The following is a 27,838-nucleotide window of genomic DNA, read 5'->3' as shown; positions in this document are numbered from 1 at the left end:
TCTGCTGCAGTTAACCTGTCACCTTCCAGGGCTGTCAGAGGTAATGAGGCTGAATTTGCCCAGGACCCAGCTCTGAGCCCGTGAGAATATATCTGACAGGACAGGTAATGTGAGCAGGCATTACAATGCCAGGCTGATCAGATCAGAGCTAGGGCTGCCTGACCTGTGTTGAAGCTGTTATGATTTATTCAAGGAGTCAGAGAGAAGTTTTGAAGAGGGAAAGGGCAATGAAATACTTAAAGGAAACTTAGTTAACCCTGTGTCAGGTCTAGGAAGCTGTCTGAATGGGGGTAGTGCACTGGTGGACTGCTTTGGTCCAGAGACATCATTTATCACAAATTATGACTGAAATCTCATTAATCCTATCTGTATAAGCAGCAGTCATCTTTGCTTGCTGGAGTCATTACTGGCAAATATAAACAAAGGAAAAGTTTCTGCTAGCAAAATCACTTGCATTGTAATTAAGTTTCATTTTCAGATAAACCTGTTAAGGATTTAATAACTTTAATAACTTGCTTTTTTGATCCTGTTTAAGAGCAGGAACACTTATTTGGGAAAGCACTATTCTATTCATAAAGGCAAATATTTTTTCTTCACCACTTCCTGGCTACCTGAGTTTACCAGATTCAACCCAAACTGCTACCCTGATGTTAGTTTGGCAGATTTATCAATTGTAGTGACTTGATCAGCTTCAAATAGCACATTCTCAGTTTACTAACTGAGAAATTAGGTGTGAGAACTTTCACACCTCCTGAAATACTGAAGGTTTGTTTTTCAGGATCTTGCACAATAGCTAACAGCATTAGTGTGGACTGCAGGCATAAAGAAACAGACACCAGCTTGCCAGGAAAACTACTCTAAATTCAATATTCACATGCAGAAGAGCACAGATTTCATCCATATTTAAGTCTTAAGCTTCATTCTTTTGAAGCATGTGTCACCAATCCTGATCAGGAGGAAGGAGAAAATTGCTCATAAATCAGAACCAAATCTTGTAACTATTTTTCTGAGGAAGTATCACTTGGCAGCTTTGGCAAATGACACATTTGCACTAGTACTAACATCTCTTGTAGGCAAAATGGTCTAGAAGACTGCATACAGGCACAGAAAAGAATGGCACAGAGGCATAAAGCATTTACATGAGACATCATTTCAGGTTTATAAGCACCACATAATGCTTTCTGCTTAAGTTCTGCAGAATCTGAATATACAATCCATGCACTCTAAATACAGCTCAGTGAAACCACGATGGCTGGAATGATTTCTTATCTACACCAAAAGACTTGACAAAGCACCCCTCATTTCTGAGTCCTCCTCTGAACACACCTAACAGGAAGAGGACTAGTTTTCAGAGCAAATATTAGGATGCAAAGAGACTTTGTTCCCCTGTGTACAGGCATTCAAAACTCATGTCACTCACTGCAGACTACAGTGTGCCAGAATAAGGCTCTATCTGCCACGTTGAAGCTATGTCACTTCATACAATTATTTCTGATATCTAATAAATCTAAATACAAACCAGAAGCCTGGTCCTAGTAAACAAGTGATACTAAACTGCAGTGACTGACTGTGGTTCAGGGTGGATGTTTTTCAGAGAAGTTCAAGAGTACCTGTCATAAGTCTGAATTCATGCTTACCTCCCAGACTACACAGTGAGAAATTTTAAATCCTTTTGACTATATGGAATCTTTAACGAGTAAGCTTAAAAAATAAATATCCATCTGTATGTAATAAAACAGAAATTTCCAAGAAAAACTGACACAAACACACCCCCCGTATTGAGGTAAAAATATGGTTAAATAGAAAATACTTTGGATTTTATTTTCTCTGGCAAAAGGGAGATTTATGTACACAGAGATACCCATATTCTGCTTTGTGTGGAAAAAGTCCAAGTGGAGCCATGGGAACTCCCGTGGCATGTCTATTCTGCACAGCAGTTGTACTCTGCCCCCTGGATCCTGCTGGCCTGAACATAGACATACAGCATTACAAAGATCTACCTGGATATAAATTCAGGTTCCTTTCCATAGCACATACCAGGCTTTCCTCCAGCTCAGACAGTTGAAGTCTCCATGGACCATCACCACTGATTACTCAGCAGAGCACACCTGCCCATTCAAAAGATGGCAAGGGCTTTCCTATTAGCTATCCTAAATAAGAATTCCAGTATTTAGTCCTTTAAAGAAAGTTGACACTACATAAAGAAGCAACAGAGCCTTTCAAAAGGCACTGCTTCCCTTTTTAATATCAATTTTGCCTTTTCTTCCCCTTGAGCCCACATATCTACATCAACATCTGTAAGACAAACACCCTGATTACAAACGCTATGTAAGCTTCCCCTTTCCCTTACCTTCCCATCTTTATATCTATGATTGTACATAGCTCTTTCCAGTCATAAAGATATATTTTAAGTCAAGAGTTCCAAAGAGGTGCCCACATATAAATGGTACGCAATCTTGAATTCAAAATAGTATTTCATGAAACTTCGAACAGCAAAGCCATCCCTGCAAGTTACTCAGCATAGTCTGTGAGGAAGAAACTGATAGTGTGAAAGTCTTCCTAAAGAAATGGAGGAAGGAATGAAGGAATTCCTTTCCTCCAGGAGCAGAAACAGAAGCAGTCTTGACATTTCTAGCAGGAAGAAAGTCATTCCAAACAAGTGAGAGAATGCTAATCTGATTTTTCATAACAAACCTTAAAACCTAACCAAAAGAATAAAGTTCCACAGCCTACTGGATGTTGGATAAATGCTTCCAGGTAGCAATATTTTAGCACAGGGTAATACTTGGCAGTAGTGTTAAACATTCGTGGTGGTCAAAGATATTAACAAAACAGCCACCGCCCCTCCAGAATAGACTGTATAGTTTAGTAGTGCAGATTTAACTAATTCTAGACTAACTAACAATGGCTGAAACTTAAGAGGATAAGCAGAAAGTTTACACAGCGAGTTCCTTTAACAGTGCATTTTAAGCTGTATTTCTACCTACAATAAGAGAGTTTCAAAGCCTGGCAGAGTCAACTTAAAAATATTACATTCCCTTTGCTATTCTGAAAAGGAGGATCCTGATATCCTGAAAACATGATTCATTTATCATTTGTTCCCAACATACTATTTTTTTTGTGCGACCAGCACCACATTCCTGCACATTTATTCCAAAAAGAGCCATTCCTACCTTAGAACTTCTATAGAACAGACTGCAGAGCAGCAATAGTAGAGCTTGTCAATACTATTTTCAATGTAACAGTTAAAAAAACTAGTTAAGATTAGTGCAGTATCTTTTATAAGCACTTAGATTTATCATATATGAAAACTGGTCTTACCTTAGGGAATTGTTTTACTGGAATCAAGACTTTTTGTCCCAACTTCATATTTTTATTGATGACTACATCAATATACTTTTCTTCTTCCTTTCCTTCACCTTTTTGGAATTTTTCAATTTCTGTTAAAGGAAAAGAGTTAGTTATTTTCTCAGTTTAATACAACAATCTAAAAGCTAAGAATCTTCAAAAGCAGTATAAATTAAAAACTTTAAAATTAATACTGTATGGCATAATGCATATGGCATAATGTGTAATTAATACCTATAATTAGTTACATAGGTCAGTGGGGTTAACCATGTTTTGCTTTTTCAATACTCATGTTCATATCAGCACCTTGAATTAGCATTGCATTTTAAATGCTAACTCTTAGTTTAATACTTAGGATACATTTGTTCTACATGGCTCAAGCAGGAAATACTATTCTTAAGTACCTTTATTCATTTCTAAATTCAAAAACTTACAGCATAATTTAATACTGGACTATTTTATTCCTTTATACTATAAACAAAGTACAGTTTCAATGGTGGTTGTCTACAGCACACTTATGAGCAAGTGTCAAATCAATCTTTCAATATTGCAGGAATGCAACTGAGGCACATAGCTCATATCCAAAAATCTGAGATTAGCATTATACCGATGACAACAGAATTAGAAGAGAGATTTAGAAGTTCAAACCCAAACTGCATGACTCTACTCATTCCAGAGGTACACACAAAACTGACTCTTGATTTAGTTCTCTCCAAATATTGACTCTCCAGTGTGATAATGAAAAATTGTAGATTTCAGTGGTGGAGAAACATGAGGAGCATACAAGGAGACTAAAAATGAAGCACTGCCTGAAGTCTTTGCTCTATTGCAGTCCAGCAACATTGCAAGTTGCAGTGTTAAACATGTTAGCACAGGACATACCAAAATACGAGCAACTTCAGAAGTGCAACCAAAGTTCTTCTATGGACATCTAGCATTTGCCCTCACAAATCTTTACATATTGTTACTTTTTCACAAAAAGAAACACCCTTCTACTCAACCAGTGGAAGTTAATGACATTTATCGAGACCTTGACATTTCCTTAGTGGGAATGTGGTGTTATGCCAACAGGAGACAGTTAACAAAAACCTTTAAGTGCAAAGAAATTGATCAAAAAATACAAGGAGAAAGCATCTTTTAGGTACAATTTAAAAGACAATTTAGTTTGAAATGACTTCCAGTAGAAAAACAGAAGGAGTAGCAAACCAACACATTTCTTACTACTGAAAAAACCCACGCATCATTAGCAGCTTTGTGTAATTAATACCAGTCCATTCCCACCTACCATAAAAATTAAGATGCTAACCTCTTTCCCAATAACTGAAACTCCAGTCTTTTATGTAAGTTTTCACCTCACTAGTACAGAACAGGAAATAAATTGCACTTATGCAAGTTAGTGTTCAGTGACTGAGGAACTAAGAAAGCCAAACTAACCTCAGACTACCTGAAGGCTTCTTGAAAGAAAAGCCTTCCCCAGCTATACTGTCAATTCTTGGCAAGTCCCTGGGAGGTTTTTGATTCTTATGGATTCTGGTAGTGTAAATATTATTCTGTAAAGCAACCTTCCTCTGAAGTGTCCCCTATGTCACAGCATGCTCAGAAAAAAACTGCAAACCCCTCAGCCTACAACTACAAAGGAACATATTTGAACAGCTGAATACAGGTAAAAATGGAATTTACATGTTCTTTGTAGATGCCACTTTATGGACAAGAGAATTATGGGCAATTGAACAGATGTAAAGTTACTTTGAAGGTTCATTTCCAGGTAAAACTAAGACTGAAATTTTATAGGGCATGATGGCCCCACTCAAAGCAGGTGACTGGTATTTTTCAGAAGTCAAACTTTCTTAATATCACATTCAGACATAAGGGTGTAGTATTATCACAGCACTCAAATACAAATAAACTTACTTTTAACATCCCTGCCTCCTGACAAAAAAAAGAGCAGTTATGATAAAGGTCTTTGATTTCTCTTGGAAAACAAGACTGGATACCTAGAGGTTTGTATATTTTACAAGTGGAAAACAAACACAACACTGATTTTTAATGCTGCTGTTTGTATACACTATTAACAGTATAAATACTCAAAGCTCAAAACTGATCTGAAGCACGCTGTTTAGCAACATTTTTCTCTAAGAAATACCAAATATTAAAATTGTAATAAAAATACAACCATTTTGTTATGACTGAAGCAAATGCAGTTACAAAAAAATTTAATATGACTTCACTTAGTCTTGCCTTAAACGTTAGGACTAGAATTTGTTCAGAAAAAAACTCAAAAGAATGGTTCAACTCCACTCAGGATTAAAAATTAAATTAATGCACTGTGCTGTACTATTTTGGAACAGCTCAGTGGCACTGAAGACTCCTGGTAGACTGACACAAAATCTTCAGAAGTTTTCAATTATTATAATTACTGTTACAATGAAGAACTTTTTCCTGAAGTAATCTAAACTTACAAAATAAAAGTACTTTTAACATCAAAGCCCACCACGTTTTTATGAACTGGTAAAGCCAAACATTTCGTTTCTCCTATTAAGTCATATACTATTGTACACAACTGCATACACTGCAATGCCCCTGCTTACCTGAAAATTTAATTTCATAAAAATTGTACTTCCAGAAGTAGTAAGGATTTTAAATTACAACCACAAGTTTATGGATGAACAGTGGTTTAAAGATCTTAGAAATTGCCAAGAAACATTAAACCTCAAAGTGAGTTTTGTTTCAGGAACATTCAGATGTCTCAAATGGACTTGTCAAGATTAAAATGCATTTGAGGAGTTAAGAACAGAGTTCTAACCATGTCTCAGTAACATTCCTCAGATGAGCCAGCTGCATAAATTCCTCAAAATCAATACAGTAGTACTTGTATTTCCTAAATATTTTAGCTTAAATAAGTTATTTGAAATCAGTATTTGAAGGACTTGACAGCGACAAATTGATTGGTGCTAGAAACACTCCTAATTCTATAGTATTTTGATTTAGTTAATACGAAAAAATTAGAGTCATAGAAAGAACATTCCCTTCTTGTTGTAGTAATCACAACTTGAAGTAAATCCATTCATTACTCTCAAGATCAGTTTTCCTACCCCAAGCAGCTACAGGCTTTTTATTGACCATTTTAAGAACTATTTCTTTATTTTTTAACTTTCACCATTTCATCAACTTTTCAGTTGCTTGAAGAAGCTACTGAAACCCATAAGAGGCTTCCAATCAGCTCCCAGCAATACAGATCAGTTTTCCCCATTTGTTTTAAAGTCAAATGAATTAGCTTTCTCCTAATAAACAGCCATAGCCCATTGCCACAGCACTACAAAATAAAAGAATTTTTTCCTATTATAGTCTGAAGTTAATCAAACTGACTTAAACTTTATGCATATTCACTTGCTATCACAAGACTTTCAATTTGAGTGAACATAGTCAAGGCCACTGAATTACTGAAAAAATATCTTACATTGAGACTACATTTTATCTCAAATTTTTCTGGGTTTTTCTTGTCATTTCTTTGCACTGAGATCTAAGATGAATATGAAATGAAGTTAAGCATTAGAATTTTATCCGTATCTGCACAGCTCATTCAATATCTATCATTCACATACATCAAGCTTTAGATAATTAGGGAAAAATCATGCCAGATCACACAGGAAATCCAATCAGATTTTCAAGGTCAAATGGATAGGAAGATTTGACTTCTCTTAATCCTTAGATTACATTCTGTACTGCTTAGCTACATGAAGCAATGACATTTCCTAGCTCACAAATAGTAAATAAACATGTGATTAAAGCTTCCCATAATGCTAGAGATTAAAATCCCATGTTCTCAGACCAAAGATGCAGCTAATGCAACAGCCCACGAATTTAACTGGATGAAGTAATAACTGCATAGATTTTTTTTTTTCCTTTACATTTAATCATAGCAGAGAGATCTAAGCAATGATTACTCCTCAGTTAATTCACCAAATAACGTTGCTAGATACATCAGATAATGACAAAGTAGAATTGTTTCATGTTAATCTTTAGGTAGAATTAATCTTCTTGCAGCAGAACTACAAACCAGCATTCCAGCTCCCTCTCAGCCAATATATACACTTGCTTTTATTGTGGAACAAAGTGATGCTCTGTGTTTGTCTGTAGTAAACCACTATAATCTATGTAAGATCAAATGTCAAATTCAAAGTAAAGATAAAGTTTACTGCATTTGTCCTTAATACAATGTTTACAAAACTCAAGATCAGGAGAAACAAGAGCAAGGTAAATTTGTCTGCAAGTCCTTAAGAAATATTCTAATTATTTTTCTCAGATCCAGGAGTCTTATCAGACACTATTAAATCCAAATAATTTCATACTAATTCTTTTTCTACTTTAGAGAGAAGAATGTGAAGAATCCACAGCTCAAGTTCTAGGTCATGCAAATGATCATGGCTTCAGAAAACAAGGTGTTGACAGAACATCATTGCAATTTCACTAGAAATAGTTTTCACATTAAATTTGAAAACGCAAGTACTGTAAGAACATTATCCTTTTTATAAATACTCCTAAATAATGCCTGACAAATACACTGAAGTAGGTCTGGAAATTGCTAACACTATACAACAGCAGTAATATATTTTGCTTTATTTGGACAATTCCAATTGTATTAGCTTGTAGCTAAGAGAAAGAAACATCAAAATTTAGACCAAGTCAACCAAACAAGTTTGTTACATAGCTATGGAAGCATGCCCCAATAACAATAGTATTTCTTAGCAAATTCTCAAGACTTCATAGTTAACTCAAAAAAACCACCATCTTCACTTCAGAAAGTTCTTAAGACAAACTGAAGGCTGTGGAAGTGTCTTTATATACTTTCCCTGTCCTTTTACTTGAAAAAAACTTTCCGCTCCTGACCATTGCTGGAGATACATCACTGAGCTAGATGGATACTGGGTCTGACAGTATGATCCCTTATGGTTTCACATTAGAAAAATATTAAAGTGATAGTACTATAAAACCAGACTTTGGCTTATTAGTTCAGATTTGATAAAGATCTCCTTTAAGGAACACACCCAAGCTTTGGTAAGAGACAGGCTTCCAGAGGAGGGGACTCCAAGGCAGTTGTAGCAGGGTTTCATATCAAAAACAATTTTTCCTTAATGGAGGAAAAACCATGGACAATATCAGTTAAGTTTCCTCAAACTTTCTACAATCCTTCCAGTTCAGAGTATCAGCAAGCACTTTTGAAACAGTCTTTGGGATTAAGAAATTACTTTTATATCCTGTGTAAAATTCCCCAGCAGTCTATCGTGTTTCTTACTGGAAAGTTTTCATTGTGACAAAATCCATATTTATTCTCAGAAGGCACATTTTAAGCACACCTATTCTGAAAACAGTAACAGACAGAACATCTGCAATGAAGCCAACTCATAGGAAGACTGCTATGCTGGATGTTGACTTATTGCTCACAGTCCTTCCATGACTTGTTCTGCTAAATCCAAAGTGCAGTATCAGAATGAACCCAACGATAGGTCCAATTTTTAATGACATTGATGACAGCTTGATCTCATTGTCATAAAATGGTCTCAGCTGTGTTTCAGATTATACCTCTCTTACACTGGACTCATTTATTTCCTCCCCACCAATGGGGCAATTAAAAGTTATCGGAAACAGTACCTCTCCAACAAGGGGTTTTTGTCCTTTCAGCTGACAGTAGTACTGCACAACATGAACTTGGCCTATAATCAATACACTAAGACTTTAGAAAGCCTCTTGAAATTTATTAAACCCCACAGATTTCCTAAAGGCAGCCTCTAAGAGACCTACTACCCACTCTGTCCTCTTGGCCAGTATGAATCTGGATGACCCTCCCAATTTTCACACTAAACAGGAGATAAACTTAGCCTCCTGCTTTTGGGTATCTTAAAACATGTCTAGCATAGCCTAGTTAAAGCATTTTTTTTCTACATAGTCACACGATACACAGAATTCTCAGTTTTAATTATATGTAGCATCCCAATCCACCAGAAAAAAAAATAATATTAAGACAGCAGTGGCTAAACATTTTCTGAAGTAAACACTTCGACAAACATCCCTTTTTCCATCCATAAGATTTTTTCAAAGCAAATACTGATTGGCGTAGCTTCCTGAAAAAGGCAAATACAAGAACTAGAGTAATCAAGCAAATAAAATATAGCCTCAAAAATTTGAAAGTAAGGGAGTTAAATATATCAGGAATGGCTACATCTAGACCTATCCTGAATGTGTCTATAAGACTCAAATCAAAAATGCAACAAAGTTTTCCATTTTTAATGCAGCTGCCCCATTACTGCAGCCATCCCCATACCTCCATGAACTTCAGAAAAAACCTCTGTATCCTCCTCAGCCATCAAAAAAAGCCTTTTTAAATCACAAATTTAGCCTCCACAGTAGGTCCTAATTCTGAACTGGCATAAGTAATATGTTATGAGCACAAACTGTGCATAAGAAACACAGGAATTTGTTTCAACAAACGCACATTATTACAACAGCTGAATTCAGAATAACTGTCTTTTATAAGCCACCTTAATTTTGTGGAAGCAACTGACAATGAATCTAATTTGACTTTACAATAAAATAAGTGGTTCATGCTAGAATGATGTCTACAACATTCAGCATACTCAAATTAATAATAACCCTGTTGAAGGACTTAAACCAATCTTTATTTAAATTGCATTCACAGGCAATGTAAGTTCTATTTTACAGCCTAAGTACTACTGTCTGCACTGATCTGAAAATACATTTCAGTCACCAATATGACAAATATTTTGAATAGGCTTTTTTAAGCAATTCAAAACTAATTGAACACCTATTACCTCCACATCAAAAATGACTATACTAAAATCCATTCAGACTGATTAATATTAGGAATAAAGTACCACAGTAGAAACTGTCAAAAGCAACATTTAAGACATGAACAGACATTCAGTCAGTCTTGCTAAGGAAAGAACAAGATGTAAACATCGGCTTCAGTCCCATATACCCACCCTACCCCACTGAAAATTATTATTTACCTCATTGTGAGGAGAACTTCTGAACTTATAACAAAGTGCTAAAATTTCACATATGATTTACCTACTGTTGACAATTTTCTTTAAACGTGAATGTTTGTACGTTAGCACAGTCAGGAATCTGCTAACTGCAAAAACATCAACTCATTTGCTCCATAACTTAAAAATAAGAAAATTCCAAAGGCAACTTATACACACTGAATATCCAGTGTCCTTCAGTCAAGCACTTCAAACTTGGATGCTGCATCCTGGCAGGACAAAAGCACTCAACTTCCCTGGTCCTCCCTGCTTCAGGAACACCTAACCTTACTGCCTAAATACTGACAAGAGCATTGGCTTTTCTCCTGGTTTAAGCAGGAGACTGGACCTTCAGAGGTTTCTTTAAGCCTCAGGCATACAATGATTCTTCCAATATGGAGAAGGTGTCTAAAAAGGGACCCATGCTGTCTTGTATTTACCCACTGTGTCTAATGAGCAATAGCCTATAGATAATAGTATTCTCTTTCTGCAAATACTTTTTCATGCTTCCATATGACAGCACAAAAAGTCCCCAAGCCACAAAGCTCTGGAAGCCCTCTAAACTATTTAGATGGTATGGTAGGAACAAAGTGGAAGAGTTCGTATTAAGTAATTTCCTCAAAAAGCAGCATCTGAAAACACGACAACTGGCAGCAGAGATAAAAAGCTACTTTGGATGTGTATTTCAAATGTAAATCTAGGACTTCAGAAGGAGATCCATCATAAAGATTATCTACTACTTGGGGCATAGGGCTTAGACAAAGTGAAATTAATATTTTGTATCAAGAGCCCTTACAAAAAGCTGATCCATCTTTTTCATGTATATGTATGAACACAATCAGATAGCCCTTACACAAGATTTAACCTGTCATCTTGGTTAGTCATCAAGAAGGGTCTATATCCTTTCTTCCTTATTATGCACACAGCACTATTCAATAAACTTTCTGTGATTCCTTTGACAACTTTCAACAAGGAGGAAAAGCATAATTCAGATCTCATTTGAAAATGGATATGACCTGCAGCTCTTAACATGCATTTTAAACTATTGCCAAGCTTAAACACTAACCATAGCATATCCAGTTATCAAACTCTAAGGCAGACTTGTGCACTATTAAAGACCATATTTAAAGCCTTTCAGGGCACCGGCAAAAGCAATGCAGTCTAAAAATCTGCCAAATTCAAACAAACCACATTTAATGCTGGAAGATACCTACACTACACCAAGACACATCTTTTTTAGGGTATCGTCCATCCCCATATTTTGTATAATTGATAGTTACACAAGTGTACCACTGTTTACCTAGTACTATGCAAGATTTATGTAGCTATTAGCAAGACAAAGCAGTATTAGCTTCCCCTACTTCTCTAAAAATCAGTCTTAGCAACTCTAGAGCTTTGCCAGCACCCTCCATCTCAACCAACAGAAGGCCAGGGTACGGCCTCACACTCTGGCAACCCTGAATTCAGTAAGGTGTCATATCCTATTGATAAATCCTAATAAAACACAATTCACACCTCTAAGTCACAATTTACTTGAAATAATCACTAAACCAGATATTTCAGGAAACATTCACAAGCACCCAGGGAACTGGCTGATGTCATTGACAGGCCACTCCGTTTTTGAAAGGTCATGGTCATCAAGGAATGGTCTTGATGACTAAGGCAAATCAAGTGTCAGTCCTATCTTCAAGAGCAAAGAGAAGGATCTGGGGAACAACATAATGGTAAGACCCACCTTAATCCCTTGGAAGGTGATGCATTAAACAGCCCTGAAAAAAACATTCCCAAGCATATGAAGGACAAGGTGACTGAGTAGTCTGCATGGGCTTATGACAAGGAAGTCAAACCATACCAAACAGAGCCTTCAACAATATGATATCTCTGCATCAGCAACCTGACCTCCACAGATGAGACAAAAGCAGCTGATGGGTTGTCCATCTCATCTGTAGTAGGGCTTTTGATACTGTCTCCCATACCATCTTCATGTACACTGAGGAGGTACAGGCCAGACAGACAGCAAGGTGGACTAAATACACTTGTCTGGCCCAGAGGGTTGTGATTAGTGGCATCTCAATGAGTCCAGCTGGGGGCCAGACACTAGTGGTATGCTCCAAGGGTCAGTACTATGTAACACCACCAACAACCTGGATGACAGGATAGAGTGCAGCTTCAGCCAAGTTTACAGGGAGAAGCGGTTCAAACACCAGAGGGTTATGATGACACTCAGAAATACCTTGACAAGCTGTAGAAATGGGCAGACAGGAATCTCATTTAGTTCACAGGAAAGTGCAAAGTCTGATCTGTGGAGGTCTAACTCCATGCAGCAGAACAGACTGGCAAACAAACAGGGACACAGGAGTTCTAACAAGCCAAGGTAACTAGCCAGGAATGTATGCTTGAAGGCCACCATCACCCTGGGCTACACTAGAACAGCATTGCCAGTACTTTGAATGTGGTGATCCTTCCTCTCTATTCAGCACTGGTGCAAGCTGCTGGAGCATGTCCAGAGGAGAGCTACCAGGCTGGGGAGGGGTCTGGAGACCAGGGCATATGAGGAGAGGCTGAGGGAGCTGGGCATGTTTAGCTTGGAGAAGAGGAGGCTGAGGGGAGACCTCACTGCCCTCTACAACTACCTGAAAGCAGGTTGGAGAGAGGTGGGTGTTGGCCTCTTCTCCCAAGTGAATAATGACAGGACCAGAGGAAATGGTCTGAAGTTGCAGCAGGGGAGGTTTAGATTAGACATTAGGAAGAATGACTTTACTGAAAGAGTGGTCAGGCACTGGAACAGCCTGCCCAGGGAGGTGGTTGAGTCACCATCCCTAGAGGTATTTAAGAATCATCTAGATGTGGCACCTCAGGGCATGCTTTGAAGGGCAGAGATAGTAGGTTGGTTGTGGTGGTGTGTTGGTTTTTTTTGGTGTGTGTATGGTTGGACTTGATCTCAAAGGTCCTTTCCAACCATGAAGATTCTATGATTCTAAGTTTTAGCAAGCTACTTGTTTGATTTCTACTGTTTTTTTAAGAAAAGTTTTGAAAGGATTTGTTTTTAGAGGAAAGACTTTTTTCCATCTTCGGTATTTTTAAAGAATACTAGTTCTAGTGAATTATGTCCCCAACCCAAAGCATATTTCTCATGAAATACTGTAGCCCAAAAAGCCATGATTTGTGTGCAACCTGAAAGCATGCTACATTTTCATGTTGCATCATAGGATTATCATCAAATAGGCCAGAGGAACAGATTTGCACAGATGCAGTGTACGGCAGTACTTTACTTCCCCTCTCCATAGCCCCACCATTACTCTGCTCTGCATGGCTGGGAGTGTACACATTCTTCTAAAGTCACACATCTCTTCCCATCACTTCCCAGAACACCATACTGTCAAAAATAGACTTTCTGTCCAATAAGAAAACTTGTCATTGTTCATATTTCACACAGGGATAGAGAAAGGAACAGAGACAAGGCTATCACAAGTACCTGTACTACATCTAAATTCCTACACTGAATTCAGTGAAACTCAGTTAGCACCAGCCACTGTCACAGCTTAGAAGACTCATACCCACTGAATCCAATGTAACCACTACCAACACGTGTTATCTCACTCTAACTACGGAAATTGAGAAAAGCATCTATATGTTCTGTGGCACTGCCCTGGTCAAGTGAATGCCACCACTGCTTTGGAGCCTGTAAAAGATTTACTCCAGCATATTCTGTTTTCAACAGTTACTTTCATGCATATCGGCATTGAGTCAACCTGCTGCTCATAGTTTTCTCAGCTTGTTGATTCTAACACAAGTTTCCTGGTCCTTTGATGTAAACCGCTCTGAGACTCCTGAGACTTCACTGCTGCAACTTTACTAAAGCACAAGCTCTTAATGTGCAAGAAAGATGGGTGAAGAGGTGAACTTGTACAGAAAGAATATGAAACTGCAGGCGGGTGTGAAAGGACATAACATTGTGGATGGGTTGCGTTTAAATCCATAAAACAAGTATAGCTCAAGAATTTGAAAAATGCTTTCAGAATACTTATGGAAAAGGTAACAACCCAAAGATCCTGCAGTATTTGTGCATTCTGGCCCACAGATGTATGAAACAAACCTATGGAAGTTAGTTGGTGCACATAGAACAAAAGGGACTAACTACAGCACATCACTCTGGATTACTTTAACAAGCTTCACATCCTTCAGAAGTCTAGTACTCCCATGCCAGCAGACAAGAGGCAAAACACTACTTTTGATACAGTTATTTAGGCAGTACTTTTATTACTTGTCATCCATTACAGGCCTTGGTTGCAGCAAGATAGATCATCAGGGAAAAAAAGGCAGCTTGTACATCTACTGCCCTGTGGAAAAGCACAGTTTCAGAAGCCACATCATCTCATTAGTTATGTGATGAATTAATTTTAGAAATCTTACTGGTTTTAGTTTTAATCCAGCTCATTTCAAAATCCCAGCTTTCACTGAACACTACAGCTTTTCCTGGTGATGACAGTTTGTGTTATGAGTTTTCTTATTGGAGTAATTCCTGTATTTAATAGTTTGAATAGCAGATTCCAGTACATTTCTACAGATTTCACACAGAATAATCAACTACTAGGAAGTGTCACATGCACCAGGCCGGTGACATCTTTAAGATCAGTGGAACAATTCACAGCCAGGGACGTACACCTACATTCAAGCTGAGACACCAGAACTAAAGCCAAACTGGTCACTGGTATCAGTAGTGCTGGGAAAATGCTACTAAACAGGCAGCTGCCCTGCCTGCCCCCCCACCTGCCTTCATAATCCCATATATTCAAATTCCTACTCCTCCACCACTTCTGTCTGCCAAGAAACAACATGTACGTGTCAAGAACCTGAGGTGCCATTATTTCTTGGTCCAGTGATGTCTGAATTGCTTCTGTATGGGAAAGGAAATTTTGATGCTCCAGTTTCCAGAGAAAGCAATAACCTCTTAATATGGTAAATTGTTCTATCACTCCTTGCTACTGGAGAGAAACAAAACATAAGAGTGCATTTGGGAAGAACAAAAGACCAGAACAGAAGTCACACTGTGTTCTTATAGTCCCACAAATAAGTCTTCCTAAAGAATGGTTCATGTGCATATTAAGTTTCAAGTCTCACTACTCCTCCTTGATTCATTGATTTTGGATCAAGTGCAGGAATGACTTACCTAGTTACAAACAGACTAACCACCTAAAATGCTGGAATGTGCTACTTCACATAAACCCAAGAAAAAGGTGCTTAACTGAACTGAAAAAGATCCAACTGCCCACTAATAATAAATCTGGAAAAGACATTTAACATGGGAAGTTAAAGTCTTTGTCAAACCAACAGGAGAAATATAGGCACCAATACCTCTACAAAATCTGACCTGAGGGTTTGAAGACTCAGCGTGCCACAGAGCCAGGAAATACCAGAAATGCTAAAATGAATCTTTGCTGAATATAAATGGAACTACATTCCCAGGATTGTTCCTTTTTGTAGTATCCCTTTCCAAAGGAACACACAGCTAGTTTAACAGGTTATTATTTCAATTTACTATTGCATATCTTACATATGAACATAAAACTAAATTATCAGAAAGAGCTGCAAATGAGGAAAAGCTTCTTTTCATTAAATTCATACAGCTTTTATTTTGCTCTTGCATAATACCTATCTATTGGCAGTACCTCTGGACAAGAAGCAAGGGATTAAGTACATAGCTGGCCAGGAGCATCTATTCTCTTTAATCTATTTTTCTGAAGGAGCCATCTGCTCTTATTTCTACATTTCATAGCCTAGCCTGAAATTGCCATTCACTACTCTGTTAGTATTTCAATTAGTTACATGTAAAAATTTCTCCCATGTCAGGATAGCTGTCTGGAGGATGAAATACTGTAAGGTGAAGAGGGAAAATGGGTTATTACAAAAAGCTGATTGACTATAATTGATACAGCTCAAATAGCTAATTAGTCATATATAAAATGAAGGGGAAAATAATGCTCTAACATTTGTTTCATTACAACACAGCTTGACATCCGTTACTGACAAGTATGCACAGCCACATTTTAAGGTGCCAAATCTGAATAAAAGGACTATGTTTGCTTTCTATGTATCTGCACTCTTTTTTTCAGATGACTCTGCAGAAAAGCTTCAAATCTCTCCTTTGATAACTGCACCAAAGCCTTCCAAATGAGGTACCCAAAAATACCTCATACAAATGCTGACAAGGCATACCTACATGATTAGCACGACTTGCAGACTTATGAATAATGAAGAGTTACCCTGAAAAATTTACTCACTACAAACTCCTGGTTTGAGCTCTAGCCAGGTATTACTCCTATACAATAATACCAAGTTAAGCAAAGGATTCTGAAAGGACTGTACAGAAAGCCTATAGTTTTATGTCCTACTTATTCAAGTGGCAAAGAAAAGTACTTCTGATTAATTTTTTCTAACCATGTCACTGTTTTCCCCAGCAGAAAGACCAAGCAGGAGTCCACCCAGCAAGCTGAGTACGTAAGTTAGTGCCTAGAGCCGCTAACTTCTCAGCATCACCTTCATGCAAGCCATCGTAACAGGTAGCCTTCCAGCCAATACAACCAGCCACTGAAAGCTCTGGTCATTGCTTTGAGCACATTGACAGAAATAAGGCAGCAGTGTCTGGAGGTCCTACAAACTACTTAGAGGCAGAAAATACATTATGTTAGCATAATGCTCAGCATACCACTGAAGTCTAAAGAAACTATGATCTACTAGTTAAGAAAGAAAATCACATACATTTTCTTCTATCAGGGGCATTAATTTAGAAAGGCTAATTTGTCTAGAGTTCTTCATGGAGCTGATCTCACAGCCAGCTACTTACCACTTATATGATAATGAAACACACATCAGCAATTTTAATTAACCTTATGTTGAACTATATGACCTATTACTTAGTGTTCCAAACAAGGACTATTATTTCAGGAGACTTGTAAATTCTTTAAGTGTATCTATGAACAAACTATTTATAAGCAGCATTATAGAACTTTCCCTGAACTCTCCATTTAATCAGCTGATCATAACGTGATTAGGAAGAAATTCTTTACTGTGAGGGTGGTGAGACACTGGCACAGGTTGCCCAGAGAAGTTGTGGATGCCCCATCCCCGGAGGTGTTCAAGGCCAGGCTGGATGGGGCTCTGAGCAGCCTGGTCTGGTGGGAGGTGTCCCTGCCCATAGCAGGGGGTTGTAACTAGATGGTTTTTAAGGCCTCTTCCAACTCTAAACTTTCCGGGATTTTAAGAGCTTAGATCTTAAAAGTCTGGCAAAGTACTTCTTTTAAAACTTCATTCAACACTTATCAAATTGGACTGACTAACAGCAATCTTACTAGTTAAAGCATACATCAAGAGAACAGCACAGGCCAAAGCTATTTCAGCCCCCATCCACATCTCAATCAATTTGGAAGCCCTGTGTCCAAAGATAAGGCAGTTCTATTACAGCCACAACATTCTGTCTATTTTTGAGCCTAAACTCATGCTTGAGGTATGAGCAGTAAGGACAAATACGTCCAAGATGGCCAAGCAGAAAGATGCAACCAATGCTAATTTCAAAGAGACCAGTTACCAATTAAAGCCTTTACACCTAGAGCATCAACCGTTTATATCCGCTATGTGAAAAGTAACATTGGCAAAATGATTCTCGAACTCTGAAGTCGCAATCAACGGAGTGTCCGCTTTCAGCAGGGACCTGCGTCTTAGGATGTGGACGGAACACGTCTGGCTGCGGAGACCGCTGTCACCCAGCGCCCGTGTGCGGGTCCCCGCAGCGGGGCTGACACGCACACATCCCCCCCGCCCGGGCCGGGCACCGGCTCTCCCTGCGGGCAGCGCAGCAGCACCGCGGCTCCACACCGCGGGGAGAAGCGCAGCTGCATCGCATCTTAAATCATCGCATCTTCAAAATTTCAGCATCACCGTATTTAAGATGATCTGTAGGTATCCTACAGGGAAACCTATTGTGGAACACTTCTGCTCTTTCCAAAATGTGTTCATATTCATAATTGCCCAAGATCCCCAGATTCACAGAAAAAAAGGCTGGAAGAAATCTTAAAGGATCATTAGTTCCCTCACAAGCATTTTATATTACAACACTTATGTCATTCCCAACATTTGTTCCACATGGTATTAAGAGGTTTTGTGAATATTTCAAGTGTCTGCAGAAAAAATATCTGAAGAACAGATACAGTAAGCTTTAAAAACATAAATCTTTGTTGTATGCTTTTATACAGTAGGCCAATAAAAACCTAATCATTTTTCCAGACCACAGATGCATGGTGTAATAAAAAGGTCAAGGGTATATGGTAAGTGAAAAGAATCTTTAAGACCAATTTGTGCTACACAAGACAAGTCAGACCACAGTGGTCCTTCCCAGTCTTAAAATCTAGTACTAAGATGCCACACTTCACCTTGCAGGCCAGTCAGCCTAGGATATCAATTAGCATATCTCTAGAAAAGCAGCAAGCATTAACTAGAGCTAAAGATACCACTGAAATCTATCTGCTGTGAAGCAGATCAGCTCCTCCACACACATCAGGATTTAAAGGGAGAAACCAAGTCTAATCATTAGTTAGAAACCATTGCACTTTGAACAACTCCTCCACCTACCACAAAAGTTTTGGGGAACCCCTGTAAGGAAGACAGAAAAGTCACTGTGATACTTCCTTCTTCCTTGAAATTAGGACTTCTTGATCCTAAAAAAAAAAACCACACAGGCTGGAAGTGGTCATGAAGCAGTCACTAATTAGTAAAGTGCAAAACCACTCTAGGTTTCTGAACTTCCATGACTGTACAAATGGACCAAGAGCATTGTGATCAAACTATGTGAAGTCAAGTCTAGAAGAGAAAAAAATCTGTTTTCCTTCAAACTCAGGAAGAGGTGTAAGGTATAGTTAAGCATAAAAAACCATGAAAGGATGAGTACTTTAGTTAGTGCCTAGAGCAGTGCTTCACTGCCACCTCTAGTTAATTAGGACACTGATCAAAAGGAACCAGTAACAACTTTTGTCCTTTATCAGTTAACTGGAAAAAGACAACACATGAAAGCAAGAATAACTGCATTAAAAGCAGTCCTTCCACTTCTACATCCTTTTAAAACACCATCACAAAGCAGCAGGGGAAACTGGCCGAAAATATCTAAAACTTTTTGCTTTCAAACACATCTGGTTCCTAGAGCACCATTACTGGATGAGGCAGTAAGATACTACAGATGCATTTACTCTCCAAGCATTCAGTAAATGCAGCATCAGAGCAACAGAAGCAATTTTGACCTCCTCCTAGATTCTGTCTTGTCCACGAAAAGGCATCTTCCTCTACTGACTACTCCTTTTGTACAATCCAAATGGATTAATAAAGTTGAAGAAAATCAGTAAATCCTCAAAGGATTTGCAACTTTGGATTTTCACTGTCAGTACATTATACCAAGATCAGCACAGCAGCAGTTGTTATAACAAATTTTCTTTTGGATTAAGTGCAAGAACAATAGGTTTACTGAAATGATTTCTAATCTTTTTGGTTTCCAATTATTTTGTCAAGAAATGCCTCATAGAAAATGAAGACCTATAAAAGAACACCTATATAGGCCAAAAAAGTGAAAGATTTACCAACTGCAAGAATTAAACTGACATTTGTTTGCTGCCTTGCAACTTTGTTCCTGTTGAGAGCTGCTAGCTGAAGCCAAAAGCCTGATAAACACATCAAAATAAGAAATGGAAGGCAGCCAGCAAAACAGCAACTGGAAATGGAGAATAGGAAGGAAATCCATTTAACTTTCCAGTTTCTTATTAATTTTACCTTGACAAAAAGGTAAAAGGATAAAAATAACACAAAACAGAACAGTAAGTGATAAATATGACAGAGTTGAGTTCAAGCAAAGGAATATTTTCAGATAGGATAAACACAAAGAATAACACGTGGACTGCTCAGTTGTTGAAACACTCAAAAATACAGCTGTCTCAGCTTAACAAAAATGTTTCTTCATTCCACCTCCCCAGTTGCTACTCTTTAATTTGCTCCTTACCATAAATAGCCAGTGTATACCTATTGTATATCCCAAGTCACTGGCAGTTTAAAGAGCCTAACAATTTAGTAAAGATTAGGTGGCCAGAAATGCATCTCATTTTGAATTAAATATGCCAAGAGATGCAAAGTCTACCCCGTTCTTCTATTTAAGAGTTAATCATCCATTGCTAAAGCACTGTGCTTTATTTTTTCATTCGCACTTTTTTGGCCAGACACCTCATTACCAGTTTGAAGGGCCTCTTAGCACCTTTATTTACCTCTGTGAAGGCAGTAAGGCAGACTAGCAAGAGGCCTACAGACCTTCTCAAGCTTGCAAAGCATTGTGAGTTTTCCCGTTATCTTCTTCAAGATTAAGACGCATGATTTCTGGCCCTAGAATGTCACAATGAAATGAAATTCTCTAGTCCGTAAGTGCTTAGAGCCTTAGCTTAAGGCCATAAAGACACTCATTTTCTAGCTAGTGATGCACATGGAGCTCACAATTAGCAGCTTTTAAGCCATTCCCAGAACTACTGCCAGCCCCACCATGCAGCTCCCATTGCGCAGGTGAGACTGGCCTTCCCAGCTCTCAGGGGTAGATAACCCCACTTTATCAAGATACTCCGCTTGCCCAGTATAAACATCCTTTATAATTTTCTATTTGAAAAACAGTATTAATAATGTAAACACTAAGCTTGCAAGATTCCTGCAGAGCTCAGCTAAGAACAGTTGGTTAATTCACCATAAAATATTAGGCATGTCAGTTACCAGTTCATCTGTTTAAACATGCTTTTTACTGAAACTGCTAAATGCTAATTAAAAAGTCATGCAGTACCACACTGAATACTTTACACAAGCTACTCAGGTCTGAACTGTGGTACCTAATTCTTTCAAATCAAAGCACATCCTAAATTTTGTTTCTTAATTACCCTTCAAGTCAGAGGGGGGAAAAACTCAGAGGGCAGGAAGGTCACATACATAGATTTTAAGTACATGCAAGTTAAGTCAAACAAGCCACAGGCCAGGAGAGCAGCCATTTGGTGCTGTGACCTTCTTTCTGATTTCTCCAGTAAATAAGTACTCAGAAGGTTACAGTTTTAATTTGCATGGCTGGTGTCGAAAAGGATTGAAAGTGACAAACCATGTCAGTCTAAATTTGAAACCTTTAAATTCGATCTCTCTCATTGACTGCCAAAGTAAGTGTGCAAGTGAATTAGAAGTCAGCTTTAGACTAAATGTGATCATTGGTGAGTGGCTGCAGGCTAGAGTCATGCTTCAGAGCAGATGAGCCTAGGGTGAAGTATGTATGATTATCTTCAGCTGCATTTCACAGCAGCCCTGTTAACATGACTGGAATACCTGATAAATCACTTCCCCAGCCTTTTAAGGGACCAAGACTGGAATCTAATTGTTAATAAGTCCTGTGACTTTCCCAATACAGTTTCACTGTAGTAAAAGCAAATAGCCAACCATTAGAAAAACATGAAGTTCTGAAGTGTTACTGAACAAGGAAGGCTGAGACACAAGGGACAGTCTCTGAAATATCCCTTCTTGACTCCGAGCTGTATTACTTTTCATGCTGTTTTATGAAAACAGAAATAGAACCAACATCAGCCTTCTGTGATTTTTATGGTTCTACCATCACGTCATATCCATTCCCCGTTACTGTCACTAAATTTCTCATCACACTGAGCCTGACAAACAACTAATTCCCCCCCCAACACTTTCATAAACTGTTTTGAAGTCTGATTACTAGAAGACAACGGAAGAGTTTCTTTTGTCTAGTTAACCTCTAAGAAAGATGACTTAAAGTGACCTGCTGTCTGAAAAAAAAAATCTTTCTCTGAAAGGCATATTACAAAATTTACTATGTTATTCAAATCAATAAGACACTCCAAGTAATCTTAAAACCCAATCATCTTTCTTCAGTTATATTTGCTTTACAAAATGCCTATGACCTTCATAAAGTGTTTTTCCAGCCTCCAAGAGCAAGGACACTTGAAACAAGTGTTGCTCATATGATTGAGACTACAATGAGAAACAAAGGAGAGTTTGAGGTTATTCTGCAACGGAGTACATGTAACACCATTAGGGACTGGGAACAAGCAGCACCACACATCTGTTCCATGCCATGAAATGACCGTCCTCAGAGGAAAGTGGATGATTCAGTAGCAAACTGATTGTTTGTATCACAACATACACATGTCACTTCACTACATATAATCAAATACATCTTTTAGATCTGTGAAAATTTAAAGAAAGTCCTTGCTAAGGACCCAGAAGCCCTTACGTAACAAGACATATTTATTCAAAATCAATAACAGTATGAAACCTTAATTTATAAGTTCCTACTTCAAAGATTTTTTACAAAGCTATCCCTCACCTGCTAAAAAAAATCAGAGAGTTAATATCTTCCACAATGCAGAAAGTCAGTACACTTTTCCTCACACTCCAGTCTCCCTGATATTTAGGGAGGTACTGGTCTATTTGATTATTGAACTCCTACTCAGAATTTGACACAAGCAGCAGCAAGCCTCTGCTGATCACTGCTAGTCACATGGCACAAAGTCATTCGATATAGAGCTAGCACATACAGCCATCTACTGATGGAAAGCCTTCTTATTCCTGTACATCATCTCATTGACAATAATTTAAAGGTAGCCTCGCCAATTTAAGACATCACCTCAAATCTCAGTGTAGCTAAAATGAGCTTGGAAGGACAAATACCATGGGTACAGCCTACAGAAAAGTAAAAGCGGTCTTTCAGCAATGGCACCAGGACTCACAAGGATTTCAGTTGCCCTAACTTGGATTACAGAGTCCTCTCTACCTACATATTTAACATTACACAGATCAAACAAGTGCCAGGCATTCATTTTAATGTCTCCCCTGTGACAAAACTTGTCTGGTATCAACATGTTTTATTTACAGTTAGCTTCTATCATCTGCAATTTCACATACTTTACCCAATATTCACAAAATACTTGTCATGAATCAGTACTATGCATAGATGTGAGAGAAGGCAATGAAGATAAAGTAACTCTTCTCTTAGAGATCTTCCAAATTTTTTTTTTTACCAGCATCACTCGCAAATTAAGTTGTCACAATCAACATTGCACTTGCACATTTACATACAACCCCACATGCAAACAGTCAGCCTCCGAAACAAAGGTCTCAAAAAGGTTAAAAAGTAAAGCTGCTCAGTGCTTTGCAATGATACACACAAAGAACCAGCCTGATTGCAGAACAAGCATCACTTTCACACACAAATATATTTTTCAGATTATGCATAAATATCAGCTGTAAATAGGAAAAATACAAATAAACACGTTCTAAACTCACACTTCACAGAAACTCCTATTTCCCAAGGTTCTTCAATTACAGAACTTATAATAAGATAATAATTGGACATAATGTTCCAGTTCCCATTGTCTGTACCAGCTGCAAAGTAATCCTATTAGCATGGTCACCTTACTACACACGCAAAATAAGTCTTCTGCCAATCTATAACATGTTTAAAGGTTTACAGGTAAAAATATCCCTTTTCAGGAAGGCTTAATGTTCAAGTATACAAGTAAATCATCTTAATGAGAGTGAAGGATATAGTCTAGTCTCCTGTTCTAAAATTTAAGCAGCAGCTGAATGTTTCAATGACCATTTAAAGCAAAATTTAAGAAATACATCTTATATATTTGTCCCAAAGAGACAAGTCAAATACTTTAGCAGAGTTTTCAACAAAAAAAAAAAATCAATACTTCCATGCACTATTCAGGAACAATGAAGGACACTGATCTTTGATTTTAATGCTTTCAAAATGCTTAAAACAACGTTTTGTCAGGGAAAGAAGAGATGCTAGCATCTCTTAATTCTGAAATACAGATTAATAATACTGCCCTGGAGAGTATTCTTGCAGCATTCCAGTTACCTCCACATCGTTCTTTTTCAACTGAAGGGCTACCCTGGAACTCTAAAAGCATTTCAGGTTCCACTTTTTTCCTCTAACATTTAAAATTATGTAATTTGTATATACCCAAATTATAATTGGTAATTATATGCATAATACGCAGATGTGTCCACTTCCATTTGAGAAGTATAATTAACAGATTTTGGAAGACTAAACACGGGACTTTTCCCTAGAAACCAGTTTTCAACATGGTTAGAAATCTGTTAGCAGTTTGGCTCTTCCATCTACACAGTACACGCACTTCAATTCCTTCAGCATCTTGGAAGGATTTAATTCAACCATACAAGTCTTACAAATCAGTCTTGAGTTTATGAAGAAAGTTGGCTGATCTACAGTATTCCAGTTTAAGTAGTATTACATTTACTATCTGTATTATGACATCAAAATGCTATTACATAATTAAGCTGGTTATTTTAAGCACTTAAAACCTTTGCTAAGACATTCTCACACATATCTGGAAGAAGCCAAACTGAGAAACATGTTTCATTCTAAATTGAAAAGCTAAACAAACCCAGTTGAAGAAGTTAGACAAGCCATTTAATTTGCCTGCTCACTGAACTATCATAGAAAAAAACTCAGTGGACCTGACACATGAAGTACAAGTGAGAACTATAATATATACATTTCCACTAATATTTGCCCTCATTTTGCTGCACAAAATTGTCACAATCAAGAAAAAACCATCATTGACAAAGTTAGTGTCATAACAAGATGGGTTCGTGAAACATCTCCTCTTACATTTCCTAACTGTATTATACAGTCACTTCACCTTATTTGGTTTTTTGGTGACTCTACAACTGCCCAAAATAGATATTTTACATAGATAGTATGCAAATTTGCATTTCAAAACACAGTTAACCAGTTGACAGTCACACTCCTTAATCTTTTTTAGCTATCTCTAACATGTGAAATACTTCAAATGTAATGTAAGACTTCACTCTCAAAGTAAGCAAAAAATCTAGAGACATACTAGAACAAAGACATTAGATCCACATCCATCCACATTATTTTTTTCACTGGCAATATAATTTATTTTTGGAGCTGAAAATATGCATGCAGATACCAAGTATTACATGATAAAAGCAGGCAGAAGCTCATCTGCCCTCTAATTTCTCATTTCAGTGAAAACCTCAAAAATTACCATGGTCCTAAAAAGTCAGTTTTGATAAAAGTCATAGTGTCATATCTACTTCCATAAACACTGTTTGTAAAATAGTAAGTCACATACTCCTGTAACTTCCTGAAATAATTTACATGTGCAAAAAAGACTGTTCCTTCAGCAGCTGGAGAAGAACTTCACTAATTTACAGCCTTAAATTCTCAGCCATCAAGCTAAATTTAAAAAAGTTTATTTACAGGAAGCAATACAAATACGTATTTATTAACATAATTCTCCTTCTCCCACTATCAACAGTAGTATTTTCATGAAGTTAGGAAAAAATATGCAAAATACCAACCATCCAAAGACATGCAGCTACAAATCACATGGCATACACATTCTACAGCTGAAACATTGACAGTTACCCCTAACTCCAGAATATTTCAGACAATAGTTGATTCTCCTTCTGATTTAGTGATGGGCATTTGCTATTCATCAAAAACCTACAACAACGCATTAAAAGGAGCCACATTGATTTACACCTATTCCTGTTATAGGAAGTAAAGTACACTAGCACAGCTCTAAGCACTTCAATTGAAGCCAAAATCATTTGTGCTGTCATTAAGTTATATTAGAAGATCAGTTGGTAACTTATTTCACTTGACCACCCCAAGCACTGTATCAAGTGTTTGCCTCTACAGAGCTGTACTTGAAAGTCACCTGCCGATTATACAATACTGCCAAATTTAGATTAGATCACACTGTAAACCACATATTACTTTTCTATTCAGTGTAGTATCACCGAAACAAAGAGCTAGCACTTTAACGCATATCTGACATGTCAGATGAAGAACAGGTCAGAATCACTTATTATTTGGAGTTATATAATTGCAAAAGAAAATATGCTTTGAGGTTTTTAAAAGATTCACCAAAAGGTATTGTTGGTTCCTTAATATTATACCTATAGAGCCAAAAGTTCCTTGGAAAGGGCATCAGTTGTAGGCTCCTTTTTAAAAAGGCTCACACATATTTAAGCAATAAGCTATTTATTTTTCAGAAACACATCAGCAGGGTTAAAACAGGAAAACCTTTTGGCGTTTTAACCAACTGGAAGCCCAAGCAGAGCGCTGAAGACCCAAGCTGTTCTACCCAACCATCCAACTCGGAATAACGTGTAACTCGAGCAGTGAGCGATCACGCCTTCGCGGCTGTAAAAACCACCTGGGAAAGAGGCGAGATGCGGGGAGGCATCGCCCGGGGGGATGCGCTGGAGCAGCCCTGGAAGCCGGGCTGGGGCGGGCAGAGCCCAGCCCGGGCAGCGGCCCCTCAGCTGCTCCCCGCAGCCCAGGGAGGGGAAGGGGCAGGAGCCTGTAAACACCAACAGCCCGAACACACAAAAAACCCACCCCACCGAGCGGTGCAAAGCGGAAAGTCACCCCCTCACCAACTCCGGCTCGTCCCCGCGGCGGGACGAAGCGGCCCCAGTCGGCCGCCGCCAGCCCTCACCTTGGTTGACCAGCCTCAGGGCGTGAGTGAACGACGGGTCCAGCGAGTCCTTCTCCGCCATCAGCTCGGGCAGGTACTTCTCGTCCATGGCGGCGGCCTGGAGCGGCGGCGGAGCCGGAGCGCCGGGTGCCCCCGCGGGGAAGGGGGCGGCGGCGGCGGCGTGGGTCCGAGTCCCAAGTGGCGGTAAATCCTCGGTGGCAGCGCTTCCCGCTGGCCGCCTCCCGCCCGGGGCTGCGGGGACGCATCCAGAGGGAAGCGCCGCAAGCCTCCGGCCGGGAGCGGGGAGGGAAGAGGTGCGGGCCGGGGGGACGCCCCCCCCCAACACCGGACAAGGGACGCTGAGAAATCCCTCTGCGGAGGCGCACGAGGAAGCGGGGGGGAGAAGGAGGAAGAGACGCGCCCCGGGAGCCGCTGACCCAGGCAGGACCCCGCACACAGGCGCGTAGACCACCAGATAGCCCGTGAGGCAGCTGGCACGGAGCACTCACACCGCTCCTCCAGCGGCGCTGCGCCGACTGAACCAGCAAGCCCCCTCCGCGCCAGGTTTAAATATCCCTGCCGAGGCCACGCCCCCTAACCGCCCATAAACCCCGCCCCTGTCCGCCCAGCCCCGCCCCGGGGCGCTGCCCCGCCCAACGGGCGGTGATAGTCGCGCCCCGTGCACTATCGCCCCGCCTACTCATATGGCCGCTCCCATTGGGTGATATGGCCTGTCAGTCAGACATTGGCCGCAGCTTCGGATTGGTGGCCGCTCTTGTCGTTCCCCGCCCCGCCGGCGGGCGGGAGGGGCGCTGAGGTAACACGCGCAGAGCGGCTCCTGAGGGGGAGCGTAGCGGGCGGCGGGTGGTTGGGATGCGGGGGATC

At 39.1% G+C, this 27,838-nt stretch overlaps 1 protein-coding gene across 4 annotated transcripts in view; it reads right to left on the bottom strand.

Moving 5' to 3' along the window:
• Nucleotides 1–27,491, bottom strand: part of KHDRBS3 (KH RNA binding domain containing, signal transduction associated 3) — a 94,012-nt gene extending 66,521 nt beyond the window's left edge. For all 4 annotated transcript variants that reach the window (XR_010070085.1, XR_010070086.1, XR_010070087.1 and 1 more), the window contains exons 1-2: nucleotides 26,975–27,491; nucleotides 3,322–3,440 (exon numbers count right to left, since the gene is read on the bottom strand). Coding sequence is in view for 1 of the 4 variants with exons in the window: in XM_063327581.1 (XP_063183651.1) it covers nucleotides 3,322–3,440; nucleotides 26,975–27,062 (207 nt within the window). In the remaining 3 variants the exon portion in view is untranslated. The remainder of the gene's footprint in view (nucleotides 1–3,321; nucleotides 3,441–26,974) is intronic.
• Nucleotides 27,492–27,838: the final 347 nt, after the last annotated feature.

Source organism: Chroicocephalus ridibundus, chromosome 2, assembly GCF_963924245.1.
Source record: "Chroicocephalus ridibundus chromosome 2, bChrRid1.1, whole genome shotgun sequence".
Taxonomy (NCBI): domain Eukaryota; kingdom Metazoa; phylum Chordata; class Aves; order Charadriiformes; family Laridae; genus Chroicocephalus; species Chroicocephalus ridibundus.
The sequence above is the reverse complement of the archived record's forward strand: the minus strand, read 5'-3'. Positions and strand labels throughout refer to the sequence as shown.